At 47.4% G+C, this 23,443-nt stretch overlaps 10 protein-coding genes across 10 annotated transcripts; 5 read left to right on the top strand and 5 right to left on the bottom strand.

Moving 5' to 3' along the window:
* Positions 1 to 253: 253 nt before the first annotated feature.
* On the bottom strand, positions 254 to 745 carry TRUGW13939_09998 (uncharacterized protein; the record flags this gene model as incomplete). Its single annotated transcript, XM_035493114.1, has 1 exon — positions 254 to 745. The coding sequence occupies one exon, from the start codon at positions 743 to 745 to the stop codon at positions 254 to 256; it is 492 nt and encodes a 163-aa protein (XP_035349007.1).
* A 128-nt stretch (positions 746 to 873) lies between these two features.
* TRUGW13939_09997 (uncharacterized protein) lies at positions 874 to 1,464 on the bottom strand (the record flags this gene model as incomplete). Its single annotated transcript, XM_035493113.1, has 1 exon — positions 874 to 1,464. The coding sequence occupies one exon, from the start codon at positions 1,462 to 1,464 to the stop codon at positions 874 to 876; it is 591 nt and encodes a 196-aa protein (XP_035349006.1).
* Positions 1,465 to 1,892: 428 nt separating this feature from the next.
* On the top strand, positions 1,893 to 3,176 carry TRUGW13939_09996 (uncharacterized protein; the record flags this gene model as incomplete). Its single annotated transcript, XM_035493112.1, has 2 exons — positions 1,893 to 2,306; positions 2,442 to 3,176. 2 exons carry the CDS (start codon positions 1,893 to 1,895, stop codon positions 3,174 to 3,176), a joined length of 1,149 nt encoding a protein of 382 aa, XP_035349005.1.
* A 1,651-nt stretch (positions 3,177 to 4,827) lies between these two features.
* Positions 4,828 to 6,351, bottom strand: TRUGW13939_09995 (uncharacterized protein; the record flags this gene model as incomplete). The annotated part of the gene is made up of 1 exon (XM_035493111.1): positions 4,828 to 6,351. The coding sequence occupies one exon, from the start codon at positions 6,349 to 6,351 to the stop codon at positions 4,828 to 4,830; it is 1,524 nt and encodes a 507-aa protein (XP_035349004.1).
* A 2,421-nt stretch (positions 6,352 to 8,772) lies between these two features.
* On the top strand, positions 8,773 to 9,714 carry TRUGW13939_09994 (uncharacterized protein; the record flags this gene model as incomplete). Its single annotated transcript, XM_035493110.1, has 1 exon — positions 8,773 to 9,714. One exon carries the CDS (start codon positions 8,773 to 8,775, stop codon positions 9,712 to 9,714), a length of 942 nt encoding a protein of 313 aa, XP_035349003.1.
* Positions 9,715 to 10,986: 1,272 nt separating this feature from the next.
* TRUGW13939_09993 (uncharacterized protein) lies at positions 10,987 to 12,937 on the bottom strand (the record flags this gene model as incomplete). Its single annotated transcript, XM_035493109.1, has 4 exons — positions 10,987 to 11,068; positions 11,125 to 12,361; positions 12,422 to 12,684; positions 12,741 to 12,937. 4 exons carry the CDS (start codon positions 12,935 to 12,937, stop codon positions 10,987 to 10,989), a joined length of 1,779 nt encoding a protein of 592 aa, XP_035349002.1.
* Positions 12,938 to 13,967: 1,030 nt separating this feature from the next.
* On the top strand, positions 13,968 to 15,725 carry TRUGW13939_09992 (uncharacterized protein; the record flags this gene model as incomplete). Its single annotated transcript, XM_035493108.1, has 5 exons — positions 13,968 to 14,387; positions 14,465 to 14,955; positions 15,170 to 15,285; positions 15,353 to 15,604; positions 15,670 to 15,725. 5 exons carry the CDS (start codon positions 13,968 to 13,970, stop codon positions 15,723 to 15,725), a joined length of 1,335 nt encoding a protein of 444 aa, XP_035349001.1.
* A 254-nt stretch (positions 15,726 to 15,979) lies between these two features.
* On the bottom strand, positions 15,980 to 16,898 carry TRUGW13939_09991 (uncharacterized protein; the record flags this gene model as incomplete). The annotated part of the gene is made up of 2 exons (XM_035493107.1): positions 15,980 to 16,693; positions 16,758 to 16,898. 2 exons carry the CDS (start codon positions 16,896 to 16,898, stop codon positions 15,980 to 15,982), a joined length of 855 nt encoding a protein of 284 aa, XP_035349000.1.
* Positions 16,899 to 17,190: 292 nt separating this feature from the next.
* Positions 17,191 to 20,077, top strand: TRUGW13939_09990 (uncharacterized protein; the record flags this gene model as incomplete). Its single annotated transcript, XM_035493106.1, has 6 exons — positions 17,191 to 17,332; positions 17,404 to 17,458; positions 17,521 to 18,574; positions 18,635 to 18,769; positions 18,822 to 18,922; positions 19,012 to 20,077. 6 exons carry the CDS (start codon positions 17,191 to 17,193, stop codon positions 20,075 to 20,077), a joined length of 2,553 nt encoding a protein of 850 aa, XP_035348999.1.
* Positions 20,078 to 20,565: 488 nt separating this feature from the next.
* On the top strand, positions 20,566 to 23,097 carry TRUGW13939_09989 (uncharacterized protein; the record flags this gene model as incomplete). Its single annotated transcript, XM_035493105.1, has 10 exons — positions 20,566 to 20,673; positions 20,736 to 20,861; positions 20,920 to 20,994; positions 21,056 to 21,253; positions 21,330 to 21,517; positions 21,572 to 21,636; positions 21,970 to 22,004; positions 22,059 to 22,233; positions 22,290 to 22,364; positions 22,421 to 23,097. 10 exons carry the CDS (start codon positions 20,566 to 20,568, stop codon positions 23,095 to 23,097), a joined length of 1,722 nt encoding a protein of 573 aa, XP_035348998.1.
* Between the last annotated feature and the right edge of the window lie 346 nt (positions 23,098 to 23,443).

Genomic DNA, 23,443 nt, shown 5'->3' with positions numbered 1-23,443 from the left:
ACTTTTTCCATCCGTCCGACAGAAATATTAATCCACAATTGCAATGCGGGGTATTATTATATTAACTCGTTAGTGATGGACCTTTCCAATGTCAATAGTTGGACTAGAATATTCTCTTGGTCTCTTGAATTATGGTAGCTTGTTGATACTTCATCAAGAATTGCCTTCCCAGTCCTCAATAAATTGTTGGATCCACTTCCATAATTTGGGGGAAGCAATAAACATACTACTATCTTTCCGAAGCCTCTGCGAATTATTGAAAATGTACTGTACCTTCCCATTCAGACACGAGCGTCAGCTTCTTAGCTATTGTTTTTTTGAAATCTCTGTTTCGAAAATAATCTTTCTCATCTTTGTCGATTTTTGAAAATGGCTGATCCTCCTTTTGAAGTTCTTCATAAAGACGGGTGTAGTTGGGTGAATGTCGCTGTTCTAGAAAGTATTGCCCCAGGTCCTTCTCGGGACCATGTACGGAGTGCCAGACCGTAGAAAAGAGGCTGTAGTCATCAATAGAGTCAAAGTTAAGGGGTCGACTCAATCTCCAGAATATTTGATCCCGCTCAAGCAATTTGCGATATTTATGGGTTGTCCTCTCTTCGGTAAATTCTTCGGGTATGGCGGCAATAAAGCCATCTTTGAAGGGCACACGCAACTCCTCCGGATTGGTCTCATCTCGGTACTGTGGCAATCCCGGTGTGGCCAATAGCATCGATTCAGGAATTGAGGAAGCAAACGCCCAGTCCATGATACAAGTGATGTATCACTTGATGTGAATTTCCGAAATGACTTTAAGTATGATGAGATCGCAGAGTTGTATATGTCTTTCCAAAAAAAAATTTACCAAACTGTATTAAACGAACTCCTTACATTACCCTAAACTTGAGATAAAATACTCTCGAGTTGTTCTGTATCAACATGCATACTCAGTAACTTTGGTCCGTCATCGAGATATGATTCTCCCTGTGGATTTCCATCCAAAACCAGCCGCTTTAGCCCATGGAAATCTTCAGAATACCAGAGAGGTTGTCCTTCATTGTCTCTTGAACTCATACTGCCCAAGGATGTCGATCCCCCAATAATAGTATGGTATTTTGCGAAGCAAAAGCCATTACATATAGCTTTTGGGATGTGCAGAACGTCATCTAACACGAGAGTACGTGTTGGTGACCCTTCCTCTGAGCTTGACCGCACTTTCAGTTCTACGGTTCCCACGCCAGTGACAAAGGTTTCTCCGGGTATTCCAGTGTGTGAAACTGTTCGTCCAATATGACGGTATTCCTTAAAGGATGCACGGTTTCTGGCATAGTGACAGCTACCCGATACGACCATCCAATCCCAGCATCGACGAGGCGGTTGGATGCTTTGCGATGGGCTTTGGTTCTTCTGTCTCTTTTGCCGTTTTTTCTGCTTTCGTTTTTTTCGCTGTTCCTTCACGTCTTTCCAGTGTTCCCCGATGTCGCCCATTGTAATAAGAATGTATTGGAATTTATCGCTCAAATTAACGGTGGACCCTTGGATTTTTAAGTAGAATAAAGGTGGCATCAATTGCTTTAAAGATTGGCGTTACCATCCATTATCACCACTTTAAAGAACGAACGTAGACTCCGTTGAAGTTGGTAAGTGGTAGATGCATGCGGTTATAAGGTCGACGAGTTCAAATGCTCTTGGCTGAAGGAATAAGGTTATTCCGTGCCTAGCAGGTCGCTGCCACAAAGATTCCACCTCATGCATATGTCGTCGAGCAATAAGGGATTGGGAACATTGGCATACTTTAATAGCCAGATAAGCGAATTTTTGGGGGTAGTGAGGGACAAATCCGCACCAGTTAATATCCGATCGCTGCCTCTGTCGCTCAATATGCCCGGACAGCTGAAGTCACCACCCCGCCAACAATGTCTCCAGATCCTTATCGCGGTTTGATCTGGGCCGATGAGGTCTTTGGCCCAGAGCCCCGATGGACCTATGAGCCAGAAATTAGCGCCATTGAGAGAACGCTTCAGTCGCTCAGTTTGCCAAATATATCGCAGGTTAAGTTCCTCGCCGAGGGTGCCTTCAACAAGATTTATCAAGTCTATCTAGATGACGAAACACTCATCATGCGCGTCTCTCTTCCTGTCGACCCCGTTCATAAAACTAGGAGCGAGGTGGCCACTGTGGAATGGGTTCGCTGCGTGACCAATATTCCTACACCCAGAGTTATCGCTTACGACGCCACTCGCGAAAGTGAGATTGGGTTCGAGTGGATCCTTATGACAGAAATGCCAAGGAGGCCTCTGGCCGACTCGTGGAGAACTCTATTCCTCGCCGTAAAGTCAAACTTGGTCAAAAAATTCGCGGAGTTTTCCATTTCCCTGTGGAGAAGTCAACTGAAGGGGATCGGCAACATATACGAGGAGTCATATTCACCTCGGGAGCCCACAGCGAATGATAGTTTGGAATAGGTCCCTAAGACGGGCCAAATTGTCTCTCTTGGATTCCTCTGGGGATCTCACGCCCGTCAGAATGTAGACCGTGGCCCATTTGCGTCTAGTCGAGACTGGATGGAGGCTCGACTTGCTTTTGCCAGGAACGACTGCCAGGAGGTACTGACGAAGTACCCCACAGATGACGACCTCGATAGTGATGCTGAGGACGAAGTGGAAGCTTCTACGAAGACTCTGGGACTCATCGAAAAGTTGGAAAATATTCTTCCACGTATCTTCCCCTCGAATACCCAAGTCGAGCCAACCATTGTCTTTCATGATGACTTGTCACAGCATAATATCTTGGTGAACGAAGAAGGTGAGTTGACGGGTGTACTAGATTGGGAATGTATTTCAGCACTACCATTATGGAAGGCCTGTTACTTTCCTGCATTTTTACATGGGCAGCCACGGGAGACGCAGCCAAACATCGAAATGTACGATAAAGGAAAACCTCGTCCTGATGGTGCATACTGGGAACATTTGCATGAATACGAAGCAACGCTCCTACGAGATGTGTTCATGGGTGAAATGAGGAAGTTGGAGCCAGGTTGGGTGGTTATCTTTGATGCGAGTCATCTTCAGAGAGATTCTGACACCGCGGTACAGTATTTTGATAGTGGGATTGTCCGACACGAAATTGACAAGTGGATTGAAGAAGTCACTGCGGGTAATGAAAACCCCCAAAGTTTACGTGGCAAGATTGGGTGTTAAGTTATGAATTGTTATAGAGCTCCATTATACATTCATGGGAAAGAGAACGTGATTCTCAGTAAAAAGGTATATTTGAGCAGCACAGAAAACGTGAAACATATGTCAATAGGTGTGGCTCCAGCTATCAATCTTGATCCGAGTGGTTGACAAGACAGCGCCCAGTGCAAGCAAGATGCAGTCCAAGTATTTGCCAGACTAGAGAGCATTGCCGCCGCAACTGCAGGATTAGACATTGCACCAACACACTTACTTGTGGCACAGTTGTCTTTTATCCAATATTTCAGCTCACCCTTCTCACTTCTCACATCTGTTCACATGACGCTAGACCCATCTACTACCTAGTGACATCCACAGTCACTACTCACTAAGTGCTTGCCGCCGCACCCCCGGTTTGTTGTGGGAACACCGTCGCCATTCTCTTACACCTTAATGATGAGGCTTTCCTGGCTATCTACCCTGGAGCTTATCGACTGGCTACTACGTACGGATTCTCTGTCACGTACGGCGGACGGTTAGAAAGATGTGGACAAAAATCCGTCACACTAGTAAAACATACCCCTACTCAATTTTTCTTATTGCCACAATAATACTAGATAAAGATAAAATGAAATTTTTTATATAACTTTTTAACCCTTATATTAATTCTTATAAAAATTTAAATATAGAATGAACCATGGAACCACGGGGCAGAGACTTATCTGCACAGGGGAGAGAGAACTGACAGAGGTCAGCAATCAGTTTGATTCTATAGCGACCTATAGCTCTACACCAGAATTCCATTTGCTTGCCCTCTAAACACTTCCTCACACTTTCCCGTCCCGGCGGTCACCCTAGAATCAGGGTGGATATTCCATTAACAGAAGGCAAAGGAGAACGTTATATAAAGTAATCTAAGAATAAAATAGAGTACTATCGCAATAACAGACTGCAAAGATTATTGAAAAGTAATAGTAGTATGCTATTTTCTCAAAAAAATTAAATACAATAAGCTAGATATATAATAGTAGATATGTAAGCATACTCGCATAACTTCCTATATTAAAATGCTGCTTCAATATCTAATATTACTGCTTTGTTATATAGAATTATTGATTCTATATCTAGAAATATTACTTCTAGATTATTCTAGCTTATTAAGCGTGCTTGGAGCACTAAATCAATCTTGATTAGTGTTGTATATATATGTTATATATAGACCGCGTGTATTGCTAGCATTATCTCAGTGGCTGCTGACATAAGGGGTATAATTGGCTGTGAGGTATCCATTCTTCTGACAAAAATCTCTATAAACTTCTAAAACCTTTAAAGGCTAATACCTAAAGAATATTATAATCTATTAGATATTTTCATAAATTAGTGAAGATTCTTTTCTATATAAAAGCTACAACTATAAAATTAAACTAATAGAGAAAATAAAGTCCTTATTATACTCTCTATACTACTATAGCTAAAAAGAACTATAACTAATTTATATATAATTTAAAGCCAATCTATTAAATAGATTTATCTATCTTAATATCTTAGTAGTGGGAGGTATATATGTACATGTAGTCAACACCAAAACCGGTCCAATCCAAACCAAGCCAAACGCCGACCATTATTCCTCGAATGCGCCGTGATAGATTCGAAAAAAAAGAGTGTGAAAAAAAGATCACGCAGATAACTCCCCTCTCGTACCCAGACCACGCTCCAAATCCTTCCTTTTATGGCCACCATTACTCCCACCACCGCCAATACTACCACCCCCAACACTGCCACCACCGGTAGAAGGCCGCGTCGACACTCCAGCCCCGTCCCGATCCTCCTGCTCTTCGTCCATCAAATCATACTCCTCCTCTAACTCCTTCTCCATATCTTCCCTCAGACCCAAAATATCTGGTGGAATATAGCTCATTTGAACACTGGGCGCACCCTGCATATATCGTAGTTGTTCGCGAATCGCTGTGAGCACGTTGGCAAGATATGGTTTTGTGTTTTTGTTTTCGATTTTGCGCATTTCCGAGAGCTTCGGGAAAAGGCTGTAATCCGGGCCAAAGTGGTTACGAAAGGCGACGGTGTCTGGAATATCTGGGTCGATTTTGTCGACGGCGTCGATGAGAATCGAAGTTTCGTGGGTCCAGGCGCGGGACACATTTCGGGGGGTGTAGCCGCCACCGCCGACGACGAGGAGCGGGATGCCAAAAGTTTTTGTGTAGGAGACGCAGGCTCCGTGGCCCGTCACGTTGAGATTGAAGCAGCCGAGGCGATCGCAGCCCAGACTGTCGGCGCCGCATTGCAGCACGATGGCGCCCGGTTTGTAGGTTTCCACGCACGCGCCGACGACGTCTTTGTATAGCTGGAGGTAGTCGTCGTCTTCGATGCCGTCGTGGAGCGGCACGTTGATTGCGTGGTGGGCGCCTGGGTTGAGTGGATGCGAAGGGCCGTTGCTGTCGAGCGCGCCGGTACCTGGGAAAAAGTTGTCCTTATCGTATTTGTGGAACGAAACGGTCAGGACGCGGTCCGACGACCAAAATGCCTGCTCGACGCCGTCGCCGTGGTGCACGTCAATGTCGATATACATGACGCGGGGGTGGAAGCGCAGCAGTTGGAGAATGCCCAAGACGATATCATTAACATAGCAAAACCCACTCGCCTCGGATTTTTTCGCGTGATGAAGCCCACCCGACCAGTTGATGGCAATGTCCGACTGGTTGTTGACCAGCTTGCGAGCCGCGTCGACGGTGCCGCCGGCATACAGCGAGCAGTAGCTATACAATCCATCAAAAATGGGACAGTCATCACCAAAATTGTAGCTTGCGATGCGGTCGGACTGCTCGGCAGCCTCCATATCCGCGGGGATAACTTGGCGCAAAAAGTCGAGGTAGTCGGCCTTGTGGAAATCGGCCATTTCGTCAAAGGTGGCGGCGCGCGAGAGGTACAGGTCCATGGCGTGGTGCATGCCATAGGCCAGCACGAGTTGTTTTGTGAGTGTCAGTCGCCAGGGCTTCATTGGATGCGACTGGCCAAAGTGGTGAGCTTCGACGGCCGGGTTCGCGTGCCACGACACGGTGTAGCCTTGGGGGCGTTCGATGCCATTGTTCTGCCGCTGCGTGTTGGTTTTCTGGTCGACGCTAAAGGTGACGGTGCGCGCCGAGGGCTGAGTGTCGTACTCTTGCACGATGGCGGATCGCGCCATGGATTGTGGTTTTTATCGTCAGTATCGTGGATCGTGTGTGTTTTAATAGTCAGGTAGAAGTTGGTGGTTGAAGCAGAGTTGGTTCGCTCCATCTTGAACTGAAGTTCGCCGAGGCTCCGGCGTCTTAGCGCGGAGATCACGCTAGCCGCTTTGGGCAGCGTGCATGACGACGGTGTCAGTCAGTCCGTCAGTTAACTGCATGACAACAATTAATAATATTGGAGGTGATGATATTTGAATACCGATAAATTGCAAATGATAAATAATGAATATGGGTACGCTCTTCCGCCAGGGAATTCCTAATAGTCTTCATACCTACAACCATGTTTGTCGCCTCTCTCAGTCTGGTATCTCTAATTTATTCTCGTCATATCAGGAGGAATAGAATAGAGGCGATAGGGCTCGCATCGGTCTAGAACTAGAACGTCAGAAAAGCCGCTGAGAACCCAAGTGATCACTTGATTCACTTCCTTGATAGGCTAGGATAGGGCTAGGGTAGGGCTTTGTTCAGGGTCTACAAAGTCACGTGATAAATTCACTCGGCTCGGGGCGAAACGAGAGTGACGCATCGCATCGCCGGATTAGGTAGTCCATTTACGCTTAGTCATTATTGTCAGTTCGTATACAATTATTGCCCTATGCATACGAAGTACTCTGTACTCTGTATAGTCGGAGTCCGATTCTTCAACGAGAGTCGGTGAGAAGGCCATGCCAGTTGGGCTCAGCCGCAGTGTCGCCGGATGCCTGAAGCGGCAAGGCGCGCACGGAGAAACCCTTTAGTCAAGGGAATCAGTTTGCGCCAGCCGATTTGGGATATGGCAGTTTTTGGTTCAATCGTTCAGATTTTTCTGCTCCACTGCGACTACGGAGTAAATTTTTCACTAAAACGGTGATCGTGAGGGGTGGCGACCGGATCGTGAAAAATCCAGAGCAGAAAATTTGCAAGAGGCCCGTCCAGGCCGTCTTGGGGGTGGATCGACCGAGCCCACTTGGATCTGTCGAGATCAGTGCGTAAATACTCGGTATTCCGGACGGAGTACTGCTTTGATAATTATCACTCTTTCAGTCTTTATTGTTCATTGCAGTCTCGGACTGAAGACAATGCGACTTGGGCTTTGAAGGGGAACCTTGCAAGGTACGAAACACGCCGGCGCATTGCAAAACATCAAGGCCGAACAAGGCGCATGTGGCATTGAGAGCGATAAGCACACTGGAACCATGTGGCTGCCAAAGTGCCACATCGGTGGAGATGTGGACCTGAATGTGGACGTGGAATGTCTGGACTGAAGAGATCCATTATTGTGTCTTTGTCAAGTATTCGATGGCATTACACCGCAAGTGACAGACAAATGGACATGGACGCGTGAATGGTGGCCTGATGCGATGTTTCGGACGTAGTCATCAATGGTCATGGCTGTGATATGGTAGTGGCAACAGATTGTCCGTTCCGTTCGCCGTAGCGATAATAATGACACGAGCGACGGCCTCCATATCCGCTGGAATGAATTCCGAATGATCATTGATCACGGGAGGGGTGGTTAGACAGTGTCGGGCCTGTATGCTAATTTAGGCAGTCGTTGGTCGGCCTTGCATGTCGCGCAGATGAACGGGTTGATGGCCCCATGGTATGATCGGGTCAAACAATAGGTCACAAAGCCCATAGGAGATGGCGATGCCATAATACACGCTAGAAAGGCACAATAATAAGAATGACAATCACGTTGAGCAGCAGTAATAACAATGACCCCGATGCGATCGCATCATGCATCGCTAGCGCTTGCCACGTCGGGGATAGGCAGAACGATGCAAAGACGCAGACACGTAAAGACGACAACGCGGCGACACACGGTGGCACACGTAGGCGCCACGACGGGGTTGGCGTGGAACAGGTCCGCGACAATTGAGATGCGATCCAGTGGATGCAAATGCGGCGAATGGTGATAATACGGATAATAATGACAACAAAAGCAGACGTAAGCGTGACAAGGGGGGTTGCGTCCCGATACGGACTGGGGCGGCTTGGCGGCGCCGGTGCGCAGGGGCGGCCAATCGGGGGGGGCCAGAAACAGTGGGGCCCCGGCAGGAACACAAGTTGGACGCAGTCGAGACTGTGTTGGCCCCGCTGATCCAGGCCCCGCCGTGATGCGCGGTCCGGCCAATCAGGCCGCCGTGCCTGGCCGCCGGGAAATTAAGCCCGCGGCTTAGTCAGGCTAGCCCCTGGGCCGCGCGCTCCTTATTATCTCGCTCCTCCCAAACCTCTCGCTCGCTCTCTCTCTTCCTCGCACACCGTTACACTCTCTCAGAGCCCATTGCTCAGTCCATTCCTTGACAACCCACGCTCTTTATATCTTCCCTGCGTCCCCGGCTACCCTCGCGCCCTGTCACTCGACAATTAAAAAATAAATAAACACACAAAACACCATGCAGTTCAAGAACTCCCTCCTTCTCCTGACCGCCCTCACTGCCGGCAGCGCTGTCGCTCGCGCCCACGGCCATGAGCGCCGTCACCAGCACCAGGCTCGTGCTGTCGGCGACGTCGTCACCGCCGTGATCGATGGCAAGGTCGCTACCTGGGTCAACACCTACGGTGGCCCAACCCAAGCTCCTGCCGCCCCTGCTGCTACTGCTGCGCCCGCTGTCCAGAACGACGTGGTTGCTGATGCCTCGGTCACTCCTCTCCCCACCAGCACTGCCGTTACCACCACTACCACCAGCGCTACCACCACCAGCACTGCTTTCCCTACCGGCTTCGGTGGCCAGACCCAGCCTACCGGTACCGGCGACACCTTCTGCGGTAACCAAGGTATCCCATACGGCTCCAACATTATCCAGATCACCGAGGACGATGTCTCTACTTACGACTACACCATCACCCTGGACGGCAGCGCCGTGACTGAGGACTACCAGGTCGTCTTCTGGAACAAGTGCGACTCCAACGACCAGCTCACTGGCTGGTACGCCACTACTTTCCCCTTGACCGTCACCGTTTCCGCCGGCAGCACCTCCTACATCGCCGTCGACACCAACTCTCAGGGTGGTTTCGTTGCTCTCCCCGCCTCCCAGGACATTCCTCGCAACTCGCTCGGTAGCATCCTTGGCTTCTGGGGTGAATTCGACTTTGCCGACAGCAACAACGCCAACTGGTCTGGTTTCGATGTCTCTGCCATCCAGGCCCAGAACGCCGGTCAGACCGACTTCCCCGGCCTGAAGATGGAGGCCAACGGCGTTGTCTCTTCCATCACTACCAACCTCGGTGCCGTTGACAACGCCTACACTGCCGACGAGGCTGCCATTGGCGGTATTGGCGGCAACCTCCCCTCCGGCCCCGTTGCCCTGACTGCCACTCTCGGCTTCAGCGGTTAAATACGTTTTTTGTTGTTTTTGTTTTGTTTTCGGCTCGTCAGGAGTTTCCCGGACGCTTAGGATGGGTCTTGCACGTTCGAGTTTTTTGTTTCTTCATTTTACATATTCCATTTGGCAGCTAGCACACATAGATACCAGACATATGCAGTGCCCAATGAGCCATCATTGGTGACTTTTATGTTGGCTAACCTTCTCGAGACAAAATTCACGCTTTTTTCTTGTATATACATTTAGCTTCATTACGGTTACGATTGTTTTTTCTTTTTTCTTTTTTCTCTCTTCATTCTCTAATTCAAAATGTAGTACGTACAGTAAGCTGGTCTGGCCCATGATCGGCGTTTCAAGATCAGCCAGAGGGCTTGCGGATTGATGCTATTGATAGATCGGCAGTGTTTTGTCTCAGCGCACTGCCGCTTTGTAGTCCTGCCGCCTGAATCCGCTGGCTCAGCCACTGTGAACTTTTTCAAGCAGTTCTCCATATTCCTTTTGTTTCATGTCGCGATTCATTTTTTTGTTAGGCGCTAGTCAACGGTTGGACACGAGGACTCGAAAAAAACGATATGCGGAAAAGGGGGGTAAGTAAAGTTTTTTTTAACGCCCGTTCGTCGTCTAAAAGGGTCAAAAAGGGTTCCTCCGGATCGACAAATCACATTCACTATTTTAGTGTAGTATTTTTGAACGGTGCTAGACTGTTAGCTTTTGAGCTAGTGGTTTTAGTATGGTCTTGTGGTGGACAATACTCGACACTTGAGTGGTTAGTTCGACGTGGTCCTGGCGGCAATATTAATTAATCCCTGGACGTGATCACAAAATAAGGAGTAGGAGTCATGAACAGTGCAGTGGCCAGAATGCAGACTGTGCATCGAGTTTGAGAAGCTATGGTATATAGCCAATTGGGAATCGTCTTTTAAACCACCGGGCTACCAACTCCGTACGTACGGAGTAAAGACGTACAGCTTATCAATTGATGCTCAACAGCTTGGAAATTGCTTGCTGAATAAATAATATATGCAGATACCAATGGTCAGATATTTTATTTCTATTTTTGATTGACTTGGCGTTATAATGTATGGTTTGGTTTAGTCAGTTTGGTGGCGTATTCAAAAGACTTGTGACTGATATTTCCAGGGCTGGTTTATAAAATCTTTACATTTTTATAGTTGCTTGCTTGATATTTTATTTTAAAATTATGCATTGCAAAAGTAAAGCGGTCAGTTCGTACATGTAGATTTTGCCTGGGATAAACCGTATATAGATTCTCAGCAGTTACTACTAAGGAATCACAGGCAGCAGCAGGTAATTTTCATACCCGTTAAAGTGGATGTTGTTTGTCCCCGAAAACTTCGCCGCAGGTCTAATAAAAAAAGATTTTATTAGAAGAAATATTACCAGAAGCAGACTTGAACGTACCGGTCAATTGGAGAGTTGTGCTTGAAAAGGCCTACACCAGGCTCCGTATCCTCCGACGACACTTGTAGCACCAACCAACCCCCCCTTTCAACAACGACGTTTGTCGGCCACAGCTCCACGTCACATTCATACACCACCCCGCTCTGAACGGGTTGTATGTCGATTGATCGGTACTCTCGTCGGGGTAGATATTCTCTGTGGTAAGTGCTCTGACGGTTGACTTTGCGCATGCTGGTTCGTAACCAGCCCCTGGTGACGGACACTGCATCACCGGCGGACCCCGTGTAGACGATTTCCTTTCCGGCGGCAGTGAAATGCCGCAGGTTCAGGAATAGATCGATGTCTAAATTTTCCGGTGACGGAGAAGCAGAGCTGTCCACAGACACAGCTAGATGTGCGAGAACATGTCCGGTCACCTCGAGTTCTGCTTGAACAGGCGGCATCCTGAATTCCAGTACTTTTACTTCCTTGTCCGAAACATCGCCCGCATCGTAGGAAAGAATGGCTGGTTCAGCCTGGACAGCAGCCTTGTCCAGAGCCAGATCAGGGGTCAGGAAGAACTTGATATACTCTGTCCTCGCAATAGGCCATTCCATCTCATCTCTGCGTGGAAAGGTCTGCTCGCCGTCGGGATTATTGAACCCAACATCCCCTTTCCTTAAACAGACACTGACCGGCGGCATTTTGCCACTCTTCCATCCGGCATAATCATTATCTTTCAAAAACGCCTCCAAAAAGCTGCGGTGCACTTCAACCTCCCCATCATAATAAAACGGCAAATCGTGTCGCCCGACAATGAATCGCAGGAACTTGTGTTTCGAGCCTGCCCACGTATACCCTTCCACATTGCCACGCAGATGCAGCGTGTTTCCACCCCAATTCGCGACGCTCAGTAACGGAACCTCAATATCCTCAAGCCGAAACACCTTGGACGCGTGGTACTCATCGTCAAGAAACGGATTCGCCGCGTTGTCGGCGTTTTGGTCTCGACGATTCTGGGCCAGTTCGCTTTCATTCAGGTCGCCTTCGATTGTGTCTTCGCCCCAGCGCGATTGAGAGCGGTTGGGTCGGCCGTATTGGTTGGTGATTACTTGCCGGTTCCACCAGAAATTAATAAAGTTGTTGGATAGGATGCCGCCGTGGCGACAGCGGTCGCGGTAGTAGTCGGACATGCCTTCGTGAGGCACGATGGCTGCGAGGCCCTTGGGCCGTTTTGCTGCAACGCGCCATTGGCTTCCTGAAAAGTAACTGAGCAGGGTTTCATTAGAATCAAATAGAAAGAATGGGGTAAACATACCCGCATAGTAGCTCACACCCAGTAAGCCAACCTTGCCGCTGCACCAGTCCTGCTCGGCCGTCCACTCTATCAGATCAAAGAAGCTGTTGGCAGTACTGACAGACATGGTATCTAGCAGACCTGGAGACTGGCCTAGACCCTGTTCGTCGGCACGCACAACGGCATAGCCGCGCTTGGTCCAGAAGACAGGATCCGGTGTCTCCCATGCCGAGTACTTTGATTTATGCGCGGGGTTGACCTCGGAGAAAGATTTCTCATGGAAACTAGGCCCGTCGTCAGAATCATTTATAACTATAATTGTATATAGACTGCTGCTTACTCTCCGTAGTAGATATCTTTCCCATATGGCCCATACGTAACAAGACTGGGATATGTCCCCTCTACTTCCGGTCGGTAAACGTTGATACGAAGTACACCTCCATTCCATTTGAGAGGAACAGAGATATTCTTATGAAAGATCAACTGGTTCTCCTCGTCCACAAAGGTCTCGCTGATATCTCGGATTTGGTTGGGCATTTTGTCGGTCAATGTATTATTACGAGGTAGAATTTGGGAATTATGACCAAGTTCAGAAAATATCCGGTCTTTAGCTTTTATTTGATAACAAGCTTGACTCCATACTTGTGTCTGGAGTCCGTGGAGTGAGTCTGACTGTCCGGAAGACGTTCCGGTGGCGGATCTACACCTTCTCCCGAAGAACTCTAGCTAGTCTTTCAGTTCTATATCGGAGCATGACATGGCTGTGGCTATGAAATTCCTGGTCTGAGCAGAGCTCTTAACTATTTCTAATGACAACGCATATAAAATACATATAAGTAAGAATACGGCAAATTACCACTCCCCTCCGATAGCATATCTCGTCAACTTGGGAAAAAGCCTCCCAACGGTGTTCTCATAACTAGTCACAAGCAACTAAAATTCAACCATGCCATATTAGCATCGTCATCCATTTCTTCAATTAACAATGAAAAAGGTATTTCGCTTACAGCGTTCAAACCTACGCCATTGAGCATGACGCTCACAAACACCCTTTCCCCGGTACTCGCCCCAAACGGACGTTCTGACGGGTCCAAGTTTTTGTTGACGGGCCGGTGTGAAGGGATTCGTCTGTATTCCGTAGGCCAGTGGGAAGGATATGTGCTGTCTGAGTGTCGGCGACGAGTTGTTTTTACCGGTAGGGCATCGCTGCTCCCGGTCAGTTGGATATTATAGTCGGCGAGCGAGGAGGGAACTGTCGTAGTAGCTGTTTGGGTAATCATGGTTCCTTTTTTTTCTCTCGAGAAGCGGCTGGGACGGGGAATTTGGGAATATTGAAACTAGAATAAGTTTTACATCCGGCTCTCTTATATCCGTATTAGTTTTAGATCACAAAGGGGAATAATATAGACTCGTTCCGGTGGGGGAACTCACACCACAGGAGATGCGGAGTTGAGTATCCAGGTTCAACGAAGCTAAGTTAAAACCAAAAATAAAAACCAGAGCTTTTTTTCCATTGCTCTACAAAAGACATTCTGTGTTTTTGATCGTTGCCCGTGATCAATCGAAAATGCAGTCCTCGGATTCTAAATCTCACTTGAAGCGCGTCTGCGCCGCCGCCATCGATGGGAGGACATCCAACGTGCGCTTCATACAAAGTCAACTCAGAATACTACACCAAAGTATCCTAGATTCGCGCGAGGGGATCTTGGAGGTTATCGCCGCTTCGTCTAGCAATATTACTAACTTCAAAACGGAAGCCGAAGTGGAATTTTCCATGGCAATTGCCACGGTCAGAGAGCACTACGAGGGAATCAACTTTGATCGGGCGATTACCAATGAATACAAGATTGCAGCAGGAAAAAACAACGCAGAGCGTCGTATAGGGTATGGGGTGGTTGTGGTGAAACCGACTATGCACACACGGTTTTATGCGATTGTATCTGCTGTGGCGTGCGCTATCGCTGCAGGTAATACTTTTGTAGTTGAGGTATGTTTTTTTGCAGAAATTGTTTCTGGATAGTGGATGCTTTAGGAAGCAACAAATTGACGTTGAATTGTCCATAGTGTGACAAACGTGCCGTCGATGACTTACTACCATCATTGTTCCAACCCCTGGACTGGGAAATTTATGCCCTTAACCAGGGTCCTGTGACTGATGACGAAATTCTTTCCACGGCTTTGACCATTGACCAAACTGGTGAAATAGAGACCCTCCACTGCGTCAAATCAGTACCAAATCTTCGTTCTATTGCAGTCATTGATCGTACTGCGGATGTTAAAAAGGCTGCACAGCAAATACTCGCTGCTCATGTTGCATTTTCTGGACAGTCACCACATGCTCCTGATCTCATAGTTGTCAACGAATGGGTCAAAAACAAATTTTTGGAGGAAATTATTCTTGAGAGAACGAGTGCAACAGGTCGTGAGGTGCACTCAAGTCATGCTGGTGATGATAAGCATGCTGCATGGAAGACAGCCCTGGTAGAGGCAGAGAGTAATGGAGAAGCCACGCTTATCAAGAAAGAAGGTCTATACATGATAGATGTTCATCAAAGGTGAGAACCCGTCAACCCGAATACTTAGGTGGAACCTGCTAATTTGATTATTGAGCTCGTCTCCCTTAGTAGCTCGACGCGGTGGCGGGAAATACTTGACTCTTCTTACCGTTTCTAGTTTAGTAGATGTTGTTCTTACACTGTCAAAGATGTTGGTTTTGCCTATATCCCAGTCTATAGCTGATGACAAACGTATCCACTAACTACTGCCTAGACGACCCGAGTATCTTGTAGCGTACCATTTCGCTGAACCTGCCGCTGGAAAGTTCTTGAGCCAACAAATCAACAGCCATTGGTCTTTCATCAACCATATCCCCGCACAGCTTCTTGGTAAGAAACTGTTCTCACTATTATACGAAACTGAATGCTCCAAATCGCTGACTAGAATTCTCTCTAGTGGGACCCGCCCTCCCCCTCAAACAACAACACTTTTCGCTTGCTCTACGGTATACCAAAGAAATGCTGTCCAAGCCAAGACCGGAGTTTGTAGAAGAGCCGATTGGAAATTCTGCTATTGAGCTGAAGGATCTGATCAACCCAATGTCTACCAAATTGCAGATTCTCCGACAGCGAGAAACACAACCCCTGAGAGAGACCGGCCAGGGGCCTGGAACGGCTATTGGCTTCTTTGAGCAGGGAATTATTGTGGGTGCGTTGTTCATTGTATTGCCGGCTGTTTCACTTGTAGGATATTCCGGGTGGTTTTTAACGCAGAAACTTTCACTGCATTTTGCCGGAAGGGTCTTTGGGTTTTGATGTTTGCTTTGTGAATTTTTGTAATTTTGTATGAATAGGGAGAATAGTTTCAAAATCTACATGCCGAATCACACCGAAATCCTAAACCTAAAGACACCCTAAAACACTATCATTTACCAAGTTGATGAGTCAAACCTTCCGAAGGTGTAAATATGTATGTAATGTTCACGATTAAACTGACAGTCTCAACTGCATCTAACCGTACCACCTCTAATACGTTATAGATTCTATTTTATTTTCCACGAATACATGTACATGACTTATCCATTCACGTCTCCCATTTTGCAAACGTAAACTGGGTATTACACATGTTAGTAAGCTCCCAGTCTTCAGCTCCAATCTCAACCGGAGTTCCTTCATCCTCGACGTCTCCCACAAGCCCAGCCACAAACATGGCACTCATAATGTGGTCATCGGTGGCATGGGCATCACGATACTTTGGTATCTTCATCAGCATAGTGACACTTTTTCTGAGCAATGGTCCTGAAGCTTTCGTCATAGCATCTTCAACTTCCTGACGGAAATCCAATGCCCAATCGCCAGGAGGCGTTGGCATAGCAAAATTATCCGAGTAACGAAGCAGCGGCCACCAGACATTTCGGTAGAGATTGTGCACAGTACCGCCAGAGCCAATAAATAAGACATTTTCTCGACGCAGTGGTCGTAAAGCTGCCCCAACACGCATATGATAGTGTGGATCAAAGCGAGCGTTCATACTGACCACTGTCGTGGGAGGACAGCGCTGTGGGAATGTGCGGATCAAGATCAGATATACGTCGTGAATCCAATCAAAGTTGGGATTGGCAGATGCGTTGAATCCGGCCTTTCGAAGGGTCGATATAACACGTTCCCCCATGGGCAGATCTGGAATCAATTCGTAGTCGACGTATTTGCTAGGGTGGACACCACCAATCGGTGCTTTTTTGGGTTTCGGGTTGGTGGCGATTTGAATCTCATCGCCCACAGCAGCCCAATGCGCGCCCTGTCCGCATGAATCCATTAGCTAAAAAATTTTTTTAGAGAAATTGGAGGTTTATTAAAGGTACCATAATCAGGACATGCTCAATCCCGTTGCGACACGCTGCCTCACCACATTCTTTCCAATAATCGGCCGAGTCGGACGGTTCGCCGAGCATGGACGTGGAACCATGGGAGAAGAAATGGACGGGGGTTAATCCGCCTGCCATAGCTTCAGTATTGTAGTATTATCCCAAGAGTGAATTAATTATACCTGTTGTTAGTTGTATTCGACGATTCCGGCGGCCGTTGAAATAATAGTGTTTATTTCCGGAAGAGGTGGGGGATCGGCTACTAGCCCTAAGTCCAAGCGTGTTTGTGGAGAAAGCGTCGACGACATCTCTTTCTCCCCCGTAAAACGTTTGCTCTCCTAGCCAGTCTTCCACACTCCTCCACTACTCCGCGGGCAGGCCATACCAGTCTGGTTGCTTTCCTCCAGGTTCCGTCCGTTCCGAATGATCCATGGCTGCCCCGGACGGTCAAGCCGGCACGCCGCCAAATCCGAAGCGCGCAAAAGGCGGAAACTCGGATGCTGATTATTGGTGTGATAAATGCAACCGCTCCTTTGAGCGTTCAGACCACTATGCTCGCCATGTGCAGTCCCGTAAGCGGTCATACGCACACACCCTCTCTTTCGAATAGAAAGGTGCAACCCCATACTGATTTATTCCATAGACCAAGATCTGCGGCCCCATCGCTGTCCCGTTTGCTCCAAAGGCTTCAATCGACAGTATGCACAGAGCTAATGACAAGTTCACAATCGATATAGTATATGCTAATGAAGCATCGTAGGGATCTTCTGCATCGGCACAAGCAGACCCATCTACGTTGGGAAGGGACTTCTCGGACCGCGCGTGTTAGTCGAGCATGTCAGGCATGTGTTCAGAGTAGATCCAAGTGCACTAACCACAAGCCGTGCCAACGCTGCTTGAGTCGGGGTGAACCTTGCTTGCCATCAGTAAAGGGTGCCAAAAGCCCCTCTCACCGGAACCAAAATCCTGAAGCTATACACGCCCCTGGTCTTCCACGGGCCATCTCCAACGACAATGACACAAGTTCTGATGTCTCATACCCGCTATCCGCGGTAGAAATATCCCAGTCACTTGAAGCGCATCCACAGGTGATGGTAGTTGACGCAACAGCTATCTCAGCCGCACCACCAGATGCCGGGCTCGCAGTTGATTTCTTGGCGTCTCCCTATACAAATGGCTTTTCTTTCACAGATGCCTTCTTGCTTCCTCCCGCGGCCGATGACCTAGATGGTGGGTGCTTTGATCTAGACCTCGACACCCTCCAAGCGCTGTTGCAGCCGATCCAAAACGACATGCAACCGCCTGTCCCAATAGAAGCAAGTGGCCCAACTCATGCTAGCGCGGCCTCATCACGTTTCGAATCCTTCAAGCGGTCGCCCTGGCTGTGGACCCCAGTCCATGTTGAAAATGCATATGCCGGCCAAGAGAGTCTGCTCGTCAATGAAAAGGCCGTAGATCGAATGCTACGCAGAAATCAGCAGTACTCTGTTACGGGTAAATTCACCCCGACAGTCGTCGATTCGAGTTGCCGCGACCGAATACTCTTCATGATCTACAATACTCCACATTCTGCCGTTCCACTTCGGGCCTTTCCATCGGAATCTTATCTGGACCGTATGGTGCAAGTCTATTTTAGTTGGCAAAGCTTGGAACCGGCAGGTTGGATTCATGCCCCGTCTTTCTCTGCCACTGAGTGTCATACCGAGCTCTTAGGCACTGTTATTGGAGCCGGTGCTTCGTCAATATCAATCGATAGTGTATGCAGAATGGGTTATGCTCTGCAAGAGCGATCACGTCTCTCGCTATCAGCATCGGTGAGTGCCTACTTTCGCCATTCGAAAACGACTCAAATCGAATAGTAATAATTCTTCCAGATCGAAAAAGACAATAGTCGGGCTCGAGACCTTCAGACAATACAAGCATATTTGCTTTGGGTCTCAGTTAGCCTGTGGAGTGGATTCAAGCGTAACATGGAAGTCGCCGAGACATTTCTATCTGCGCCTGTGACTGTATGAAGCTGGGACCCTAGGAAAGTATACCAAAAACTAAACCTTGAAATAGATGCTCCGTCGCTACGGATGCTTCTCACGTACGCTATATGCTCACTCCATCCACCCTCGCTTGGAAGATGATATCCATACCACCAAAGAAAAGTGGCGCGCGTGGGTCAAACAAGAATCCCTTAAAAGGTTTACTTCAAACTTTGCCGTCTGGTCTCAAATGAACTGTCACTGATTAGCAAACAATATAGAACAGCAATTTTTGCTGCGTTAACTGACCTTCGGTGTTCGATGGCGTACCTCAAACCTCCCAGTTGCTCAGTCACGGAGCTTTTATGCCCACTTCCTCTTTCCCGAGATATATGGCTAGCACCATCTGCCACTGTGTGGAAAGACACCATGCTATCTTATGGAATGACTTTCGACGAAAGTCCCTCTTGGCTAGTAATTGCGCAGAATCCATCCGTGCTTGAAAATTTGCCTAGTTACTATGATAAATCTCTCATTTCTCTGGTGGTTATACATGGTTTTTGGTCTCAAGTTTGGGCATACCAAGAGTCCCAACGATTTTTCCGGGCCAGTAGCCAGCTCTCAGGGCAAGCTACAACCATGTTATGGCTTTCATGCCAACATGAAGACCTTACCAAACGTATCGGAATCGCACAACAAACCCTCTCACACCAAGGGTTTGATCCCTCACAAATCCAAATCGTGGCAGAGTTCTGTTTGATGGCCCTTAACGTATCACCTCGAGAATCACAACAGTTTGCAGGTAGACTTGGGGAAGAGGAGGCTGCCACTACCCATCATCTCCTGCGAGAATGGATGATCGGATCAGAATTCAAGACGGCCGTATGGCACGCGGGCCAGATACTGCGAATTGCAAGATCGGCACCGGCAGCTCAACTACGCGAGTTTTCAGCAGTTGTAGTATATCAAGCAAGTTTAACGTTGTGGGCGTACGGTCTTGTTTCGATTAGCATGAGCAGCCTAGCCTCTCCCCACCTATTCCAGACGGCAATCTACCAAGAAGACGGCTGTCAAGTTTTACTAGATGGCCCTAGCACACCCCATACGACGGCATTTGTCATGTGTGGTAAAGGAAAACCGGGGATATCCGTAGGGCCTGAGTGGCTATTCTGTCCATTGACTGACATCCGAAACATTATGACAGCGGCTTGCGACGTGTACCGGAACAACTTCAACCCAGAGACAGAGACTTTCCCACCTCTACTTGAAGGCATGATGAACTTGATGACGGATCTCGGAAATATTGACACGGCTTCTTTTCATAATATTATTACTGAAACTAGATAAATCCTGTTGTGCTACTAGTGATGCTGAAATCTAAAATTACCAGTTGGCTGTCAGATTTAGCAAAAGGGTCTCATTATGATACTTGTATGATGAACTGTGATGAAGTCTTTTTAGTTTTGGTCATTCAGTGAGGACTTTTGCATTTCGTATCGTCATAGAATTCTGACTTCAGGGTGTTGACGATCTCTTCTCAATTTTACGGACGTTGACAAGCGCCATCCGATGGACTCATTGTCCCCTCGCTCACATGCTAGTACATTAATACTAATATATTCGAATTAAATACTAGAACACGTGGTATTTCGAGCTCCGCTGTCCCCGTACTATATCCGGAAATCTCACCCTCCCCCACCGTCTTCCGAGGGTTTAGTGAAGTAGCATACTCAGCTCCTTCCGGCTAATTTACGATTTTAAATCACGGGGGCTATGCATTTTTAAAGTAATTTTTTCGCCTAGGAGTCGACATTCTACTGATAACACTCGCCACTATGATTAATACTCACGAGGCAGAACGCCTACGCATCTTGATTGCCGGGGCTGGGATTGGAGGACTCTCGGCCGCGATTGCCCTTAGGCAGGCCGGTCATGCCGTGGATGTAAGCAATGATATGCTGGACCTTTAGCAATTCAAAATAGAGCTGATCTCATGAGACTCCAGGTATTCGAATCGTCCCGCTTTGCACTCGAGCTCGGTGCTGCGATCCATCTTCCTCCAAATGTGAACGGGTTATTGCGGCGAATGGGCATCCAGCCAGAGGATTTTCGGTGCAATGATGCGGAGTTTGTAAGAATTATTTCCCCCTTGTGAAAACACTCAGGGACCAGAAGACTGAGCTGTGCAGGTCTCTATTTTTGACTCACAGGGCAACGTCGTAAGCTCAAATGACGTCCGGAATCTGCGCGAGATCTACCCATTTGTAGGTGACATTCCTATCACTTTCATATGAACACTGGCTGATGACAGGGGAAAACTACTAGCCCTGGCAATTTAGCCATCGTGTTGATTTGCATGAATCATTGAAAGAGAAGGCTACTTCTCTCCATGGCCCTGGAATTCCAGTCACCATTCACCTGCGCAGCAAAGTTGTCGACTGCGATCCCGACCTCCCTTCCATGACTTTAGCAGATGGAACTAAGGTTCAAGGGGATCTTCTAATTGGTGCTGATGGTGTTCATGTATGTCACGCATTGAGAGAAAGCAATCCTGACGGCCGAGAAGAAGTTCTAACAAGTAATTACATCCTCTATTTAGTCCGTTCTTCGTAAATTCATCGCTCAGGAAAACATTGAGGCTGAACCTTCTGGAGGAAGTGCCTTTCGGTTTCTCATACCTATCTCAAAGGTAAAGGCTAACCCGGAGACGGCACCCATTGTTCAGAAGGCAGGAGAGTTTCAGATCTGGGATGGTCAATATCGCCGCTTGGTCATCTATCCATGCCGGTTAGCCAGATTTCCCTTCTATTTATGGGGATACATTTTGTTAATATCAATAAGGAACAATACGGAGCTCAACTTTGTCTGTTTCTACCCGGATACCGAGAGCGAGGGCGCAATTGAAGGTCAAGCCACTATACAGCATGTTAGGGGCCCATTTACTGACATAGTTTCAAACATAGGATGGAACATTGTGGGATCTCAAGAGAGTCTATTAAGAGTGTTCGACGAATTTTCTCCTGCAATGAAAACTCTTCTTGCCATGGCTGATCCTGATGATATCAAGCTTTGGAGGCTTTTGGATCGCAAGGCTCTTGGTACTTGGATCAATGGTAAAAGCTGTCTCATTGGAGATGCAGCGCATCCGTTCCTTCCGCGTTAGTAACCCCGCCGTACACAATCAACTCTCCTCGGAGAGAGAAAGAGAGTGGTCGTACTGATAGCTGAAACCCGAACAGATCAAGGCCAGGGTGGTGCCCAAGCAATCGAAGATGTAGGATCCAATTCCTCGCTATCTACCTATAAGGTCTATACTGAATTTAACTAGGGAGTGGCACTTGGTGCCTTATTCCCTCCGGGTACTAGTCGAAATGATATTCCCTCCCGATTAAAGCTATATATGAATTGCCGCTACGAAAGAGCAACGCTGGTTCAGGACTTTTCCCGTCAAGCAGCATTCAAAATTAGCGCGAAGGACACCGTTGGAGGTACATCAACAGATCGTGAGTGCAACTAAAAGACCACGAGCTCAGTTAAAATTTCTCACAATGCATAATAGCTCTAGAATTTACGCGAATTAACTTCGGACATGATGCGCATGACTTTGCAACTAACGTGCTCCGCAAACATTTAGGTAATTGAGCGTCAACTTGGCATTTTTGAGCATAACACTTACCTTAGACTTTATAGCGAGTCGGGTACCAAATCCAAGTACATTATGTACTGTGTTTGGCCCATCAACGCCCTTAATTCTGGGAGCCCCTGAATCTACGGGAATTCTTGGATTGCCCTCGGAGAGACTACTAGAAATCGAATTTTGCGCTCGTCGAAACTATCTAGAAACTTTTCTTCCTGAAACAAATTCGCGCATTGCCTCTCCTGGTGGTTGGAGCAAGGCCTCCTTGGTTGTTAGGCACATTCGGCCTGGGGAGTGGAAGGGACACTGCAAAGTCACCATTCTGGGCCTTTGCATCTTCGACGCCCTTGTTTTATCTGATCAGAATAAGCCGAAGGAATTTAATCCGGTCATATTTTGTGATAATGCTGAATTTGTGATTGCTGCACGCGAGGAGCTTAATCTTCCTATTCTACTTACTGATATGAAGGAAAGCGTGATTGCCGCTCAGTATCAGATGAAACTTCAGCAATCAGGTATCAGTTTTATGGATATTAGTGGGAATCTAGTATTTGGCCATCTAAACGGTGTGTCTGATAAGAAAGTGTGTGGAAAATCCCGGATTTCAATGACTCTTTTGAAGTCTGAAGTCGTGGAAGCAGTATTTCCTGGACTGGCTAATGTGATCGGACGGCTACAAGGTCTTGATATCAAGGACGCAGTGGTCACTCGATCGAGCATCACACTTTGATGTTATTTGGGCTCATTGGTCGACAGCCCATAGCCTTGTTTGAGATTTTTTCGTGGATATTGGATATCTAATATATTCACTACTATGTAATTAGAAACTCTCGCCTTGTTTTACAATTTATTTATTTCACATCCTGGTCCATTCCTTTCATCATCCCTTAAACTACATGTGATATATCTAAAGCTTTCACATTTGGGCTCAAGTCCATGTAAACATTGAATGTATCACGAAAAAAAATACACTTATCTACTTTATATAGTCGATTAATCCTTTCCGTCGAAAGTTATTCATTCTTCTTGGTGTATTTCAACACTACCATTCTATGGGGATTCAATTATAAGGCTTT

The sequence above is a fragment of the Talaromyces rugulosus genome, chromosome V (assembly GCF_013368755.1).
Source record: "Talaromyces rugulosus chromosome V, complete sequence".
Classification (NCBI taxonomy): Eukaryota; Fungi; Ascomycota; class Eurotiomycetes; order Eurotiales; family Trichocomaceae; genus Talaromyces; species Talaromyces rugulosus.
Note: the sequence above shows the minus strand (reverse complement) of the source record. Positions and strands in the feature narration are given on the sequence as shown.